Source organism: Pygoscelis adeliae, unplaced genomic scaffold, assembly GCF_000699105.1.
Source record: "Pygoscelis adeliae isolate BGI_AS28 unplaced genomic scaffold, ASM69910v1 Scaffold57, whole genome shotgun sequence".
NCBI lineage: Eukaryota > Metazoa > Chordata > Aves > Sphenisciformes > Spheniscidae > Pygoscelis > Pygoscelis adeliae.
Genome location: NW_008825615.1, coordinates 9212433 through 9227757, shown reverse-complemented (window position 1 = coordinate 9227757; position 15325 = coordinate 9212433). Strand labels below are relative to the sequence as shown.

Sequence of the window (15325 nt, the reverse complement as noted above, 5' to 3'; positions counted from 1 at the left end):
TGTTAGACACAGAACTGTAGCCAATACTTCATAAATAGGGGATACTTATGGATATTTCTTTTTAAATGGGGTTAAAGTTTTATGTGTGGATTGACTGGAGAGTTTGGGCAGAAGATCAGAACTTAGTTTCTTTTCAAGAGATGCCTTTACAAGTTTTGAAAGTGAAATATTTTCCATGCCGTTTATATTGTGTGTGTACCGGCATAAGTTTTTACAAGACATAACTGAAAAAATTAATTGAAAAATGAAGTGTGGGGCTTTGCAAGTAACCAAATAGTATCCACTTTTTGTTTGTTGTTAAAGTGAATATGTATAATCTTGGGATAAATTTTCAAAATTATTTCTAAAAGATAGTGTAAGTGCTTGCCCGCTCAGTGCTCAGACAGACAGGCTCTTCCAAAGCAAGTTTGCATCATTGAAGAAGTTACTGCCCTCAGCTCAGGTATATTAGTTAATAGATCTTAGGTGGTGCACAGGAGTTCTTCTCCACTTTAATGTAACCCCAGAAGCAGGATAGCTAAGGTCACCTTCCGGTAGCATCCTCTCCTACCTATCTACAATACCATCTTTCAGATACTTTTTGTCAGATACAGAGACTCAAATCCAGCCCAGTTAAGATTAGACACATGGGTGAGATATCTAGGTAAGGTTCATAATTCCTTGATAAGATAGACATATCTGCCACCATACCATCCACTCTACCTGAGGTCTAAATTACTCTCTGGTGATGCCTCTTTCTTTCCATTGGTGATAAAGGCCATCTAGGAGACCTAAAAAAAGGAGACCTTAGTTAATTTGTAAAAATTGGGACAATAATTACTTCATCTTACACAGAATTCCAATTTCTGAAGCCACTTTGGAAAATGTGCCTGAAAATCTACGAGTATAATGTACTGCTCCTTTAGAGTTATTTTTTTTAACTGTATTTGTATCATATTTTAAGCTTACCTCTAAGATGGGATATAGACACCAAATCTGAATCACCGTTCTGTATATCATTTTTGTGCTCAGAAGAGACTACTAAGCATGTAGTAGAAAATGTAAAATATAATGAAATATGGTAGCAAATATTTAGTCTCTTCTAACTTGGTAAACATATTAGGTTTAGAAAGCTGTATTTTGGTCCAGAAAGCTGTAAACAGTTTTGTTATTAAACCTAACCGAACCCAGCATAATTTGATGTATTAGGAAAAAAACAGATATTAGAGCAGATCAGAAACATAAGGAACTGTTTTGGCTTTTGTATCTGCCTTTGTGGTTCTCAACACTACCTGATTATAGAGCATTACTTCATCTTTTGATAAGGATGTGCTGCAAAAACTGAAGATAAGAACATAGAAGAAAATCAGAGTCTCAAGCAGATCCAGATAAACAGATCCAGCCAGATAAAGAAGGCGATTTTGTTTTTATGTAAATGTGTAAGAAGCAAGGGTTGAGGTAAAGCCCCAAAATGCTATGGCTAGAACTGACCAGCTGGATTAACTTTTATTGCTGCCATAAACAAAATAAAGAAGGAAGGGCAAGGGATTTTTTTCAAAATATTTTTGATGTCTGGTACAATATAATTATAGAAGATTTCAAGACCTTTCAAAAGACAAGGCTTTGTCAGACGCTATGGAGCAGCAAAACCTGCAGCAGGACATTCAAGATCATTCTGCCCGCGTTTTTCCAAGCAGAGCATGACTAGACCATCTCCAAAGGAGAAGATCCTGAGCAGTAGGAAGCTTCCCTCTCCTATCAGCTCATACTGCTGTCCCACCTGAAGTCCAACATAAAAGTACGTGGATTTCTGTCCTATAGGGGCAGTTCCCCTTTCATTTCTCTGAAGAAACAGAGGTGTCCCAAGACAGGTGGTGGAGGCCTCCTTTTCTGTCTTCTGCATAACACAGGGAGTTGGATTCCTCCTCTGTTTTCCACTTTATGTTTCCAGGTGCTTTCTCTGGAATTAGCATACTACTATTATTTTTATCATGTAATATACATTACCTACCATGTAAGTAAAATGCACTTAGGCAGTTGTGACCTTGTTAATACAATTCTTCCTTTTTTTTTTTTTTTTTAATTTAAGGTCAGTAATTATTAAGAACATAATAATGGGAATAGCTTATGCAGCGGTTAGAGAATTTATCATCTTAACAGAAGGCCTTAAGATGTCATGTGACGTATTTTCAGCCAAGATCCAACCCAACTTCTGATTTCAGAAGTGTAATTATGAACCCACAAACACCTCTAGCCACAGAAATACTGCAGGAATAACTGTTTGCCACTGGACACCCAGTAAAATACAATATATTGATGTACATACAATAGTTCTTATTTGTCCACTCATTTTATGGTAGATGCTAGTCTTTGTGGCCATAAAACTGAACCAGCAAAATTAGAGGACACTTTGGAAAGTATAAACCCTAAGTTTTTTCACATTGTAAACCAAAATTATTTCTTTTAAATTTAATTTCCATCTTACTAGTGAAACACTAGAGTATTGTGTTTCAAGGAATCATTTTTCAGAAATATATGCATTATCATTCAAAGAATTCAATACGTTTGGAAAATTTAGCTTTTGAGTAACATCTTTGCCTTCCTAAGTTCATGAAATCAATTATTTTTTTGTATTTTGCACATTCCAAGAGATGAACAGCCCTTAGAACAATATGTGTCTATTTAAATAAATAAAAGTGTATATAGAGATAAATGGCAAAAAAACCCAAAGCTATTAAAAGTGAAGGCTGAAATGTCAGGTCTTTTTGGTGTTCTCTTTTATTTAGACTTTGTATTCATTATGATCATTGGAGCTGGATGTTTTGGAACACAACTATAGTATCAGCACAAGTATGTATGTCTTGACTTTTAACTTTGCAGGAAAGATCCATCACCCCTACCATTAGATATCTAAATGTAGGCATTCCCCTTCTGATATGGAAAAAGAGCTTTTCACATTGGGCTTCCCTTTAGAGTCAATGGAAAGAAATAGGTATTTTTAGGCCACTTTTAGACATCTACTCCAGGACAAAGTAAATCACATGCCCTCATGCAAGTGTCTCTCTTCATGTACCATAGAGGAAGCCAGAATAAGTAGTAAACATCAAAAATGCCGATGTCCTAAATTTAGTCAGATGAATCCCACAGTGTGTCACAAACTTTCTTCTAGTTTTTACATCTACATATTTTTTCTCAAGAAAATGTGCAGTTAGGAACAACCAAATGCTTTATTATATATGGAAGAATTTCAGCTTTCAAAAGATAGTCTGCAGATGCCATAATATTTACATACAAGTATTGCCCAAATAAGTATAAACTTAAGGATCTGCAGATTCCCAATGTGCAAGTCAGTGATTTTTTGTTTTATTTGGTATGTACTCAACAGTACTCATGCGATCATAGGCACAGGCAGGCATATTAGTACATCACAGAGTTTCTTAGGAGGAGTAATTGAACATCTGGCTAATCTCCTGCACATTCCTTATATGCATGGATTAAAACTGGCTTTGCTACCTTGGTATCAAAGTGGCATGGAGTATGCTCCTTCAGTTCAAAGTGTTTTGATTTTAATGAAGAAAGCACTCTTGATACATTCTTTTGGAATGGTTTTTGTTTTGAAAATGCACACTCAGAGTGGTGTGCTCATTAAAATGAAATTACTTTGAAGTGAAGTAGTGCATTCTCAGCCACTTAGATGCAAGGAAGGGTTAGGAGGTTTAAATGAAGAGGAAGAAGCTGATCTGTGCAACATATCTCCAGGATAATTCTTTTCTTTTTATTGTGTAAAATAAATGCAAGAGGGAGTAGATACCTCCTGCCTGACTATGCGAGGAGACTTGCATCGTTACCTTTGTGAAAGAATGATGGGTTCTTTCAAGGGAACTATGGTTAGTGTAGTATGAGCAGAAATGGAAAAGAGCTGAAAGAGGCAAAGACTTTTAACAATTATAAAAGGAAGGGCATGCAAAGACAGGCAATAGAAACATTCATTAAAGGGAAAAAAGAGCATCTGCTTTATAAGAACAGGAAGAAAAGGACTTCCCAAACTGTTTGTCATGTGAAGGACTGGAATTCTCTTTCCAGTCTCATATCTTCCTTCTTTATTTTTCTGTCTCAGTTTCTGTTATGAGATTTTTATGTGAAGAAAGACATAAAGCCCTTAGATGGAAAGTTGATTGTGTGACCAAAATAATCCTACCAGGTATTCATTCATGAAAGCTCTTAATACATTCAAAGAAAGTCAACTCCAGAGTTCCTTGGCCAAATCACTGATGTGGGACTATAGGAAGAAAAAACTGTAACAGCTGAGAAAATAAAGGGATCTATTAAAGATAGTGAAGTGCAAACTAAAAGTAAAGGTATAGATAAAGAAGAGAGAAAAGAAAGACAGACATGCTGAAAAAAAAGGAAAAGAAAGATGGCAGAAATGGAGAAGAAGTTTAAAATGAAAGTGTTAGGAAGGATGAAATAAAAACATCGGGAAAGGAGCAAGAACGGGAAAGGAGAGAAGAAATACACAGTTAAAACAGTCAATCTTGTCAATAAAGTACCAGAGCATCAGGCACAACAAAAGCAAAATGGTGTGAAGTCATTTTGATTTTTGATTGGGGGGGGGCGGGGGGAGGGAGAGAGAGAAAAGAGAGACAAGCACCACAGGAATTTCCTCTTCACCATGTTTCCACATTGCATTTATTTTCAGGCATTCTGTTTCTCAGATTTCTTTCCCTCCCATTCCTCATTTCATTCTTCAATAAGCTGTGGAGACAGTTCTTGCCAATTTTGTGACTCTCAGTGAAACGAAGTCTAGCCCTATAACAACCCTCTCTTTCTTTCACTTGAGTGAGTAGGTCTCAGATTCAGAAATTTCTCTGACTTCAGAAATTGATGCAGCTTATTTTTAGGTTACCATACAGGAGTGGGGGTAGAATCAGGCAGAGTTGATTCTAGTAACTGAAGATGTAAAGAACCGAAATTTTAGTCAGTATTACGAAGTGTAGCATATATTTCAGACTTTATGTTATAAGCAGCTACCTTTAACTACATATGATCCTTAAGAAACACATTTTCAATTGCTTGTCCATTTAAGGAATGCTACATTTCCCCTCAAAGCCTTCAGAAACACAAAGCAAGTCATTTTGGTTGACTGAATAAATACATATGCAGGTTACCCTATAAAAAAAAGGTGGCAGCAAACCAGAATATTTTGCCAGAACAATTTTAAACTGAGATCTCTGAAGTGACGTTTGTGCTGTGTGTTGATGTGCTGAATTTGCTAGCATATGTTAAACACTTATAATTCCCACATTAAACCACTTTTTCATGAAATTTTACTGCTTTCTGTCTAGCTCATGTTATGAACTAATAACCAACATATTCTTCTATTCAGAAACTAAGGGGTTTTTTTCAGTTACATACACACAAAAGGCATTTTAAATCAAAACTGTCTATCCCCATTCCACTTTCATATCTCTGAGGGCCAAAAAAGATTTTCCTTTAATTTTGTTCAGGGAAAAAATTGTCCCCAGCCTAAGATCTTGTATGTCAAATCTAATCTCAGAGTGAATTATAAACTGCTGATAAGGCGGCTTTATATTAATGGAAGCACGGTTATAGCCCTCACTATAATATGGTATCTCTGGTTTCAATTATACTTTGCACAATGCAATATATCTTCAGGAGTATCTCATGTAATTAATCAGGTAGTAGAGTAATGCAGACTAGAATAAGGAGAAAACCAGGCATTTGTCGTTTTACAGAGATGGAGAGGGATTTTATTAGTCATTTGGTGAGAGCAGCTCTTTCCAGCGGATTAGTGCATGCTGGTATATGGAAATTATTCTTCAGTATTCTATTTTTGTCCCTCAGTGAGCAGAGTTTAAAGTTGCTCTGGAATTACACAGAGAAGCTATACATGATTAGCACGAAGTAAAATTGATTTAAAATAAATTACTACTGCAGACCTCTTTTCACAGAGTTTCACTTTGGTCCTGGCATGAAGGGCCGGGGGGGGGGGGAGCTGTAAAATGGATTTTATCAATTAAGATCAAAGAGCTGTAGAAATCAGAGATGGAAAAAACCTTGTCAGGTCACGTCTTCTGTCAATGCAAGAATATTTTCTACAGTGTATTTCTGTAATACATAGTCAAACTTCACTTTCGAGACTAGAGTGAAAGGCTTCCACTGCTTCCCTTAGCAGACTATTTCATAGTTACATAAACTTTCTTTATTCCTGACAGCATTTCTGAAATTTCCTTTATTTTTTCCTATTTTTTCTGAATTACATCTTTTCAGATTTTTCTCACACCAGCTTTGTTTATCAGTGTTTATATCCTTCTAAGGTTTCTGAACAAGCTTCTGTGTTTACCTCTTCCAGAGCCAAAGTTTAAACAAGCCGTATCACTCTTTTATCCTTTCCTCTTGATCCAGTGTTATTAACTCTTTAAAAGTACTTTTTGCAGCTCTTCTCTGAAATTTCCCCAGTTCACTGGCACAATTTGTCTTCTGTCAGTGTAGAGCACCGACGCAACACACAGCAGCTGTTCAAAAAGGGCTAGTCACACCCTTGCCCGTTTAAATGGAGACTTGACCTTTTTTTTGTAGCATTTGTAATTGTGCATGGATTGCAGTTCACTAGTTACCCATATCCCTCAGCTTTTTCAGAATTATCCCAGCTAACTCCCTGAGGCTAAGTAATTGCATGTGTCTTCAGCTTTTTAGGCAGTCCCTTTATTAGTTACCCTTGCAGGTCTCCAGCATTAGGGCTTTTCAGCTTGGAGAACAGATGACTGAGTAGTGAATAGGGAACGATTATTTGTATTTCCTATAACATAAAAAACAGGAGCATCAAATGAAATGGCAAAGGGATAAACAACATTATTTCCTGTGTCACATTATGCATATTTAAATTGTGGAATTAACTACCTCAGCACATTTTGGATGTCAAAATTAGGAATAATTCTAAAACTTGATTAGACTAATGGAATAATGTAAAAAAGTGTTATTAAGCTCAACAGAGTAGGCTCCTCCCAAAGAAATTCTTAAACTACTGAAGAACTAGGGAAGGTATTGCAGCAGAAATGTCACTTTATACTTGCCCTTCTCTATATCATTCCTGAAGCATCACTGCAGAACCTGGTCAAGTACAAAATACTAAATGAGGCAAACCATAGATATTATCCTTTACAGTCATTTGTTATTTATATTCTACTAACATTAATACTCAAGCAGATCGCCAACTGATCCTTGAAAAAAACACCAGCTTCCAGTCTAACTTTTTTGTTGGCTAAAATCATTCTGTTTTGCAGGTGGGTAAAAGGAATAGCTTTTTTGAAAAGAAACATACAAACTGGTGTGACCAGTTCAGCAGCTCATTCGATGCAAGAGATTTTTTTTTTCCCCTTACTCCACTCAGCTGCTGGCTTTCATTAGTTTAAATTGTAGAATGAGACAGATGGTTGATTTCTGAAAGCGTTTAGGTATGTATGGAAAAACCCGTTTTTCTCAGCCAAAAGAGATACAACAAGTAAACATCATTTAAGAAAACAAGTATATATACAATCACAATTAAAATGTTGATTTGCATGTTTTAAGCTTGTTGTATATCATACAGAAACTAGAAGAATTTAGTAAAATGAGAACTTCTAATTGGGACTGAAGGAAAACTTCCATCCTCGTAAATCAAGATTCCCAATGACTTCATGCTTCTGAATACGTTCCTGCTCTCAAAAAATAACACTGCAGTCATTTCAATGATGTAGTAGCCAGGAGGACATGATCGTGTACCTACTGGTGTCAGTGACAATACTGCAGATGACTTTCAGTGGTGCAGGATCACATTCATAACCAGCACCCTTTGTCTTTCAGAAACTTTGCTGCTACTGTTCAGACCTGTGGCAGTCACATACTTTTTACGTCTTAGGAGAATAGGCTCTGACAGCACTTGTGTTGTATTTCACTGTATGCAGCCATGGAAAAAAGTGAAGCACAAGCACAGAACAGATGTTCTTTACTATATAAGTTTAAAATAAAAGTGTTTGTGATAGACTTGTTAAGACCTAGAAAAATCCTCACTGAGATAAACCTGTGTTATGATCTGTTTGGTTATAACTGGTGTGATCTAACAGCAAGATTGCAATAGTTACCTCTTTCTGACAATAGCACAGCTAAATATGTTGCAGTCTGTTAGAGATGTCTTTTTACCATGTAAACAGTGATAGAGTTGTCTGGCTGCAAAATCTAATAATCCAGCCATGCCAGGAATATTTTCACTGTGGTCAAGCAGACTTCAGGCAAAATACAAATGCTCCTATTTTATAAATCACAGTATCTAGCAAACTAGACATTTCTTCTAGAAACGCATTTCTTCCTAAATTTTCCATGTTTTCACTTAGGGTTCTCAGTCAGATGGTTCAATGATATCAGGTTTATTACTGAACTGTAGCTTAAAAATATCTTTTTCAAGCATTTTTCAAAGCTACGCCTGTAAACTTCACCTCATTATTTGCTGTACATGTTTCTTCTTTTGTAACCACAGAGCCTTTACAGTGGTAGATGTGCTCTAATTGCACCTTAAAAATAGATCCTTCCTCATTAGAAATACATAGATTTCTTCAGGTGCTGATTTACTGTGGAACGATGAAGGCCTATGTCAAAGGTACACTTGTACCATGGCCCCATTAATATGAGTGAGAAGTAAGAACTTAGCTACTTCAAGAATTTGAGCATAATGTCCTCATATTTTTCTTACCTCCAAGACCTCTGTTGTTTTCCATGTTTTCATGACACTTATTTTTGCGGAATTGTTTAATTTATTTTTAAATACTCTTTTTTAAGTGTGCTAGGTTAAATCAAGCCTTGCTGATTAAAAATAGCTTCTCCAAAGCTTGTGTTTGTTGGTTGTTTTAATTGTATTACAGACTGTTCTTTTATACTGCCTCCCAGCTCTTTAGGCATCAGAGTGTGTCGACAGTGTTACAGCGATCTTCTTCATATTACTGTGGATTGGAGCATCAAAATTTTACTACAGAAACAGACAATATGTCACAAAGTGGTATTATCAAGGGCTCAGAGACCAAACATTTTCTTCATTCTACAACTGAAAGAATTGTAAAATTATTTCTTTCAGTTGCATGAAAACAAAACAGCTTACTAAAACCTGCATGTTTGTTAAATCAAATAAAATCAAAGTCTAATGAAGTTAGTAACATTATTCATCTTGACTTAATGGGTTTCATTTGTATCTCACTGCAGAAATTAGTTGCAATTTGAAAAGGTTCATTCACTATGACTTAAAGCCACCCTATCCTACCACAAAAAATAGGGTTAAATTGCAGCAACAAGCCTTTTTCTTTACTTGGGGTACTTTTCTCTTCCTTTAACTCTCTTTCCTGAAAGGGAATGTATCTTTTCTTTCCATTCATATGTTCTTTGCACTCTTTTTTTCAGCTGTTCCAACCACTGTTTCTACATCTCTTTAGTCTATTGCAAGCCACTCAATTTCCAGCCTTAGGAGAAAAAAGATATTTTTATCTCTTCTTTATAATATTTCTGCTTCTTTCTGATATAGTTTGACTTTATAACTGGTTTCTTTTAGAATCTGTAAAAAATTCTGTGCTAAATTATTTGTGATATGTCTAAGCAATCATATTCTGTTGCATTGTATACAAGCGACTACTTCACTAGTAAATCATTCTTGCTTTATATCAGATGCTTTGAATCAAATTTGTCATAAGTGTAAAACAAAATCATTGCTTTCTCCATCCAGATTGTCATTGCAAACAAACAAGCTGAAGCTATGGAAAATATAGATGGCTTTGGCTTGATTTTGTTATCAGTTATTCCATTAAAATCAACGGAGTTGTACCAATGTAAGCCTGATGTAGGAAAGAATCAATTTCTGTATACCTATACAAATCTAACTCACAGATACTTATAGATAGCTGTGTAAAAAAGTCTAAATATGATGATAATTTGGAAATACCACAGAAAGTATAGAAATAGATATAATTTATACACCAGCAGGTTCAATTGCATGCAAATAATATGCACATTATGCATCCCAGTGAAACGCAGTCTGGTTTATTTCAGAGAAAAGAGTATGATACTGGTCTAATAAACTGTACGCAAAGTCATGCATTAATCTTAAATTATCAAGATAAAATCTACAACCTCTCACAGAATACCTAATATATATCTGATAGGAAAACAAGAATGTTATTTAGACTCATTAGTATGATTTGGTGAATAGTCCCCTTGTTAATACAACCTCTTTTTTCTTTCTTTTTTACTGCTTAATAGAGAAGAAAATCACGTTATTCGGACCTTGACTTTGAAGTAAGTTTTATTGAATTATTCCTGATTATTAAAAGTATTTTCCTAAAAGTAAATGTAAAGTGTTCATTTAGCAGATTTTAGCCTTCTGACACAGTAGATGTCATAGGGTTGTTCAATTGGTACTGTAGAGAACATGATGAGCAATTCATTAAAACTACTTTGGTGCAACTTGTTTGTAAAATATTCTGAGATCAAACTGTCATATTGCAATATTAACCATCATGGTTTCAGTTTTTAAATTCTCTGCCTCTTCATTTTCATCTGTTTTTCTTTTTTTGTTTGTTTGTTTTGCTGGCTATCTATCAGTTGAAAAAGTGTGACCCTTCTGTAGGACGGGCCACGCTGTTGCAGAAGGTTGCTTTGTTCAAGAGAGTCTCAATCATTTGTTCTATCTCTCTTTCTTCAATACTAATTTACTGGCATACGAGTTTCACATCCAAATAGTGATTATGAATGTGTCAAATTTGGAACGATGAAGTGCTGCAGTTGCCAAAGCTTATGGATCACATGGTATATATATAAATCAAGTTCATGTAAGATTATCCACAATTTCAGACTTAGACCCTGTTGAATAAGAAGGTTTGGTTGTGTTAGTTAATGACCATTGTGTTCTATCTCAGTCAGTATGATTAAGTCTCTTAGAGTTTTGTTTATTTGAGGGTTTTTTCTCTACTCTCTACTAGAAGCAATACAGCAGTTAGTTTTCAAGGGGATGTTAATAATTTATGGATTTGGGGTTTTCGCATAGGTTGTCTGTTCATGCATGTTAATAGTTTGATATAATTCATTATGTGTGTCTCCAGAGAAATTGAACAATCTTAATATTTGCATGGAACCTACAGATCTTGGGCTAAACTTTAATATCCAGTGATCAGTATGTATCAACCATAACTTTAAAAGTCACCCTCTCTGTTTGCATGTGCGAACAAAAGCATTTTTTATTATTATTCACCTGTAAGCACAGTACATGTACTTTCAGATTTCAGATTTTAGTCCATAGAAAAGAAAGAGGCAGGACTAGCAAAATGCAGCTATAGCAGTGGTCATAGAAGCCTTGCAATGAGAGAAGGGTTTGCTTTGGTAACCTGCTTTTGCTGAAATGTTGACCTTCTGTGTCCGATTGTGGTTTCTTGGTAGTTTAACATCATGCCTTAATCTCTTATGTCATTTTCCCCCAGAGACTATAGCTACCCTAAGCAGTCATGTAACTTCTCAAATAAAGCATCAAACAATTTCACAGTAAGTTTAAGGAAAATAAAATTAAAAGATCATCCTAAATATGCTTTAGGATAAATGCCTAGAAAGGAAGAAGAAAAACATGAATCAACGACAAAATTCTGATGACCAAGCAATTCTGAAATTAAATGCAAGCAATATGAACAGAAGTTTTATAATTATAATTATATAAAGAATTCTGAACTTTACTGTTTTTTATTGAAATGTAGGAATATCATGGTGTTCACAATGAGAACATTCTCTGTGGTAACAGATAGTAAAACATTCTTCTAACCACCCAGGAGAGCATAATCCAACTCCAAATAAACACCAACAATGCTGTACACATTCTGCTGTCAAGAATCAGACCTCCCATTACATATTTTCTTTTGACTCACATAGTCTATTTAAGATGCTTTTCTTGTCTTGTTTGCAGCGTTGTTGCTCCATGGCCTAATATTTTTAGAAGTATAATGCAGGAAAAGATATTTGTTTGTAAAAAGGGAATGATGGGGCCATTGGGAGTGACTGCTGAGGAAGTGAGAGCGGCAATGATACTGTGCCAGTTGCTGCTGTGTTTTAGAATTACTGTCTCAGATTAACACCATCTCACCTCTCTGTTTTATGGTTCCTCTGATTAAGCCTGTGGGCTTTCCTGTGTTGTTACACTTAGCGTGGCTGTCTGTCGGAGGTAAAGCAAAATAAAAAAGCCATAAAATGTTCAAACAGCCACCCAGATTCCTTCACTCAGCAAGGCATACTGATGAAGGGAATTGAGATAATGTTGTGTGGCCAAAACATTGCTATTCTGGTACTTCAGAGCAGTTTGACTGCAAAATAGAATGGAGCCTGGAGGTGAGGTTGAGCTAGAGTGATTGGCCATACTACTTAAATGTTTAACACTTTCTCTGCTTTGTCTGTGACCAGTGCCAGGACAACGTCCTTCCACAGTCCTGAGGATAACAAATGCTATGGATGTGGTTCAGAGGATAATAAATGCTGAATACGCAGTATGGACAAGACTGTGTCAAGCTTGGCTCCCTCCATCCTCTTAACACTCTCTCAGCAGTCTCTACACCCTCAACCTCTCATACATGTCTGTCTATATCCATAAAAGACAAACCCTCAGGCTATGCCTATCTTACTAAAGTAGACATTTTGGGGAGAATATTCCTGGGTGCCAAAATGCCAATTTTTGTATGGATGGATTTTTAGAATTATCTTCACTATTTTAGTCCAGACCACCCTTGTCTCTCCAAACAGTTCCTGAAATCTCTTTAGGGAACCAATGCAACCAAGGCACCATTCACAATAGGCAATTTGGTTGTAGACTTCTTATTTTGGAGACTAAGAGAATTTAGTAACATTCATGGAGAACATTCTGTGCTAGGTGGTGCCAGAAAATGGTCTTGGACATGTTTAACTTACTACTGTAGAGTCACAGTTTCATAGTTTAAAAAAAAAAAAAAAGACTGTGCTAGTAGGCTGTGATGCAACACTCACCTTAATATAGACAATTTGAACTAAAAACAAAGAAACACAAGAAAAACAATTTTTTTTCTGAGGGTCACAGATGAAACTCAAAGCCAGCTGCTATGTAGTGTGAACACAGGCAGACTATGACTGTACTCAGCACCATAAAATACTCTCTGTCCCTGTTATCTCCAATATATGTAGAAATACAGGTGTAGTTTTAAGGGCCTTTGCAGTGGACTATAAATAATAAAAGTCCTGTGACTGTGCTGGGTAGCGTTGTAGAAAACTTATGTCTCCAGTTGAAGGAAAGGGAGAGAGAAAAAGATGACATCCAAACTGGCCAGGCCTTATCACAGATCTTAAGCTGGTTAGAGAGGAGGCTCTTAAGAACTGGGCCACCTGTATCTTGTTTTCCCTTTTTAAATAGTTTACCATTACATTCTTAAATTATCCCTTTATGTAGAAAAAAGAAGACAGACATACTGGGTTTAGTCTGTAGGCAGACTGTAGGCAGAAAGTATTTCTGCTACATAATATACTGTCCACTATTAGATTTTGCAAAACACTGACTAATCTAGTTGAACTTTGAAGTTTGCTAAAATGAACAGTCAACATGCAACAGCCTTACAGCTCTTTTTTTGCTATTACCAAGGATTAGTTTAGACTCATTCATGCAGTCTGGTATCCAAAACATGACCAAAATTCATTGGTCTGGGCATTTCGGATCCTTCTTGCTCCTGGCTGCGGTAACCCCAGCAAAGTGCTCTCCAACCCCAGTCATTATGTTCTGTTTTTCCCTAAAGCTGGACAGGTAGCTTTTTCATGAAGGCTCAGCACTAATACTTAGCTGTCAGATCAAATAAAATTCATTCTAATTATGTTGAACAAAAATACAGATGCTGTAGAAATTCCCAGAAGGACTTTATAACAGGTGTGCGCTGACACTTACAAAAACATACAGGAGAGTCAAACAGTATTATTGACATTCACTTTAGGATTCAAGATCACAATTACCTTTAAATTCTGTGAGAGGGTCTGACTCCTGGATTTCCCCAGCCATCCACCCCACTCTCCCCTTTTTATGAGGCATTCATTAGATCTACTCTGGTTATAATATTTATGCCAAATAATTCAGAAAAGTGCCTTATTACCCTGCTCCCCAGGATTCAAGTAATCTCTGGCTCTTTTCCTGCTCCACGCATGAGAGACAGCAAGGATACACAGGACAAATGTGAATACCAGAATGTCTTCTTTTCTTTCTACAGAGCAGCAGACTTTCACCAGCAATAATGCTAAATTGATCATTAATTACTGGAGCTGCATTCTTTCAGAATTTTATCTGTAATAGCTATTCATTATAACAACATTACAAACTCACACAAAAGTTTAAAATTATTCTCTTACTAACCTGAAGACATGTCTCGAAGACAAAGGTGAAAAAAAATATGCCTGCAGTGAAAAATCCTTTCCCGTTCCTAAGTTTGGCAACTGATCATACCTATAACATCTTGAAAACACAGCATGTTTCCATTATAGGGCTAGGAAGGCATCCCCCATCTGTTCTTTTCACTTAGCTGTGTCATGCAATATTTGAGAGAGAGCATTTTTACCTGCGACAATATAGATACCTCCAAGGCAAATTGAATGGCATTATTATTATTATTATTATTATTATTATTATTATTACTACTACTGCTACTGTTATTCATAAGATTGACCACAAATCTTCATGAGAATATTTGTGCTTGAGCTAGACAGAGTTCAGCTAAAACCCTGTCATAACTAAAAAAGGGAGCTGGGTACAGAGTTATGTTTGAAGTCCTTCCCATCTTGCTGATAGCCATCAACACTCTGAACCCTCTTCTGAGGGTAGATGCTCATCAGAGTAAGGCTTAGTCTTTTCAAAACATACACCCAATGTTACTTGTGAGTGGGGGTAGAAATGCAGAAGTGGTGTCAGTTCAGTCTGACCCCCTTTAGCGTGTGAGGCACAAGAGTTATGGAGCCTGCAGGAAAGACAAGAAGGTGTGTGTCTGTAGCCTGGTGGCTAACTCGGGTGCTTCTGGAGGAGATGCGGCATTAATGGGCAAATCCCCAGCTGCACCTAAAGAAGGTGTGCTTTCAAAGAGCAGCATGGGAAGCTCCTTTTTCTATCCTTTTCAGGTCCTGATGCTACTACAATCATCCTAGTATATATTGGTCAAGATACCCAGCCCTGTATTGATAAAACCTACGTATTTCTAAGATTGATAAAGCTGTGTTTTTCACAGTGCCCATTTAATACAGAAAACAGATTAAACCCCCACAAATACTTTGTGGGTTA

The 15325-nt window shown here is 36.3% G+C and overlaps 1 protein-coding gene across 2 annotated transcripts in view; it reads left to right on the top strand.

Moving 5' to 3' along the window:
* BAI3 (brain-specific angiogenesis inhibitor 3) overlaps positions 1-15325 on the top strand; it is a 481908-nt gene that overhangs the window by 461416 nt on the left and 5167 nt on the right. For both annotated transcript variants that reach the window (XM_009333162.1, XM_009333161.1), the window contains one exon: positions 10276-10311. In XM_009333162.1, the coding sequence (XP_009331437.1) occupies positions 10276-10311 (36 nt within the window). The remainder of the gene's footprint in view (positions 1-10275; positions 10312-15325) is intronic.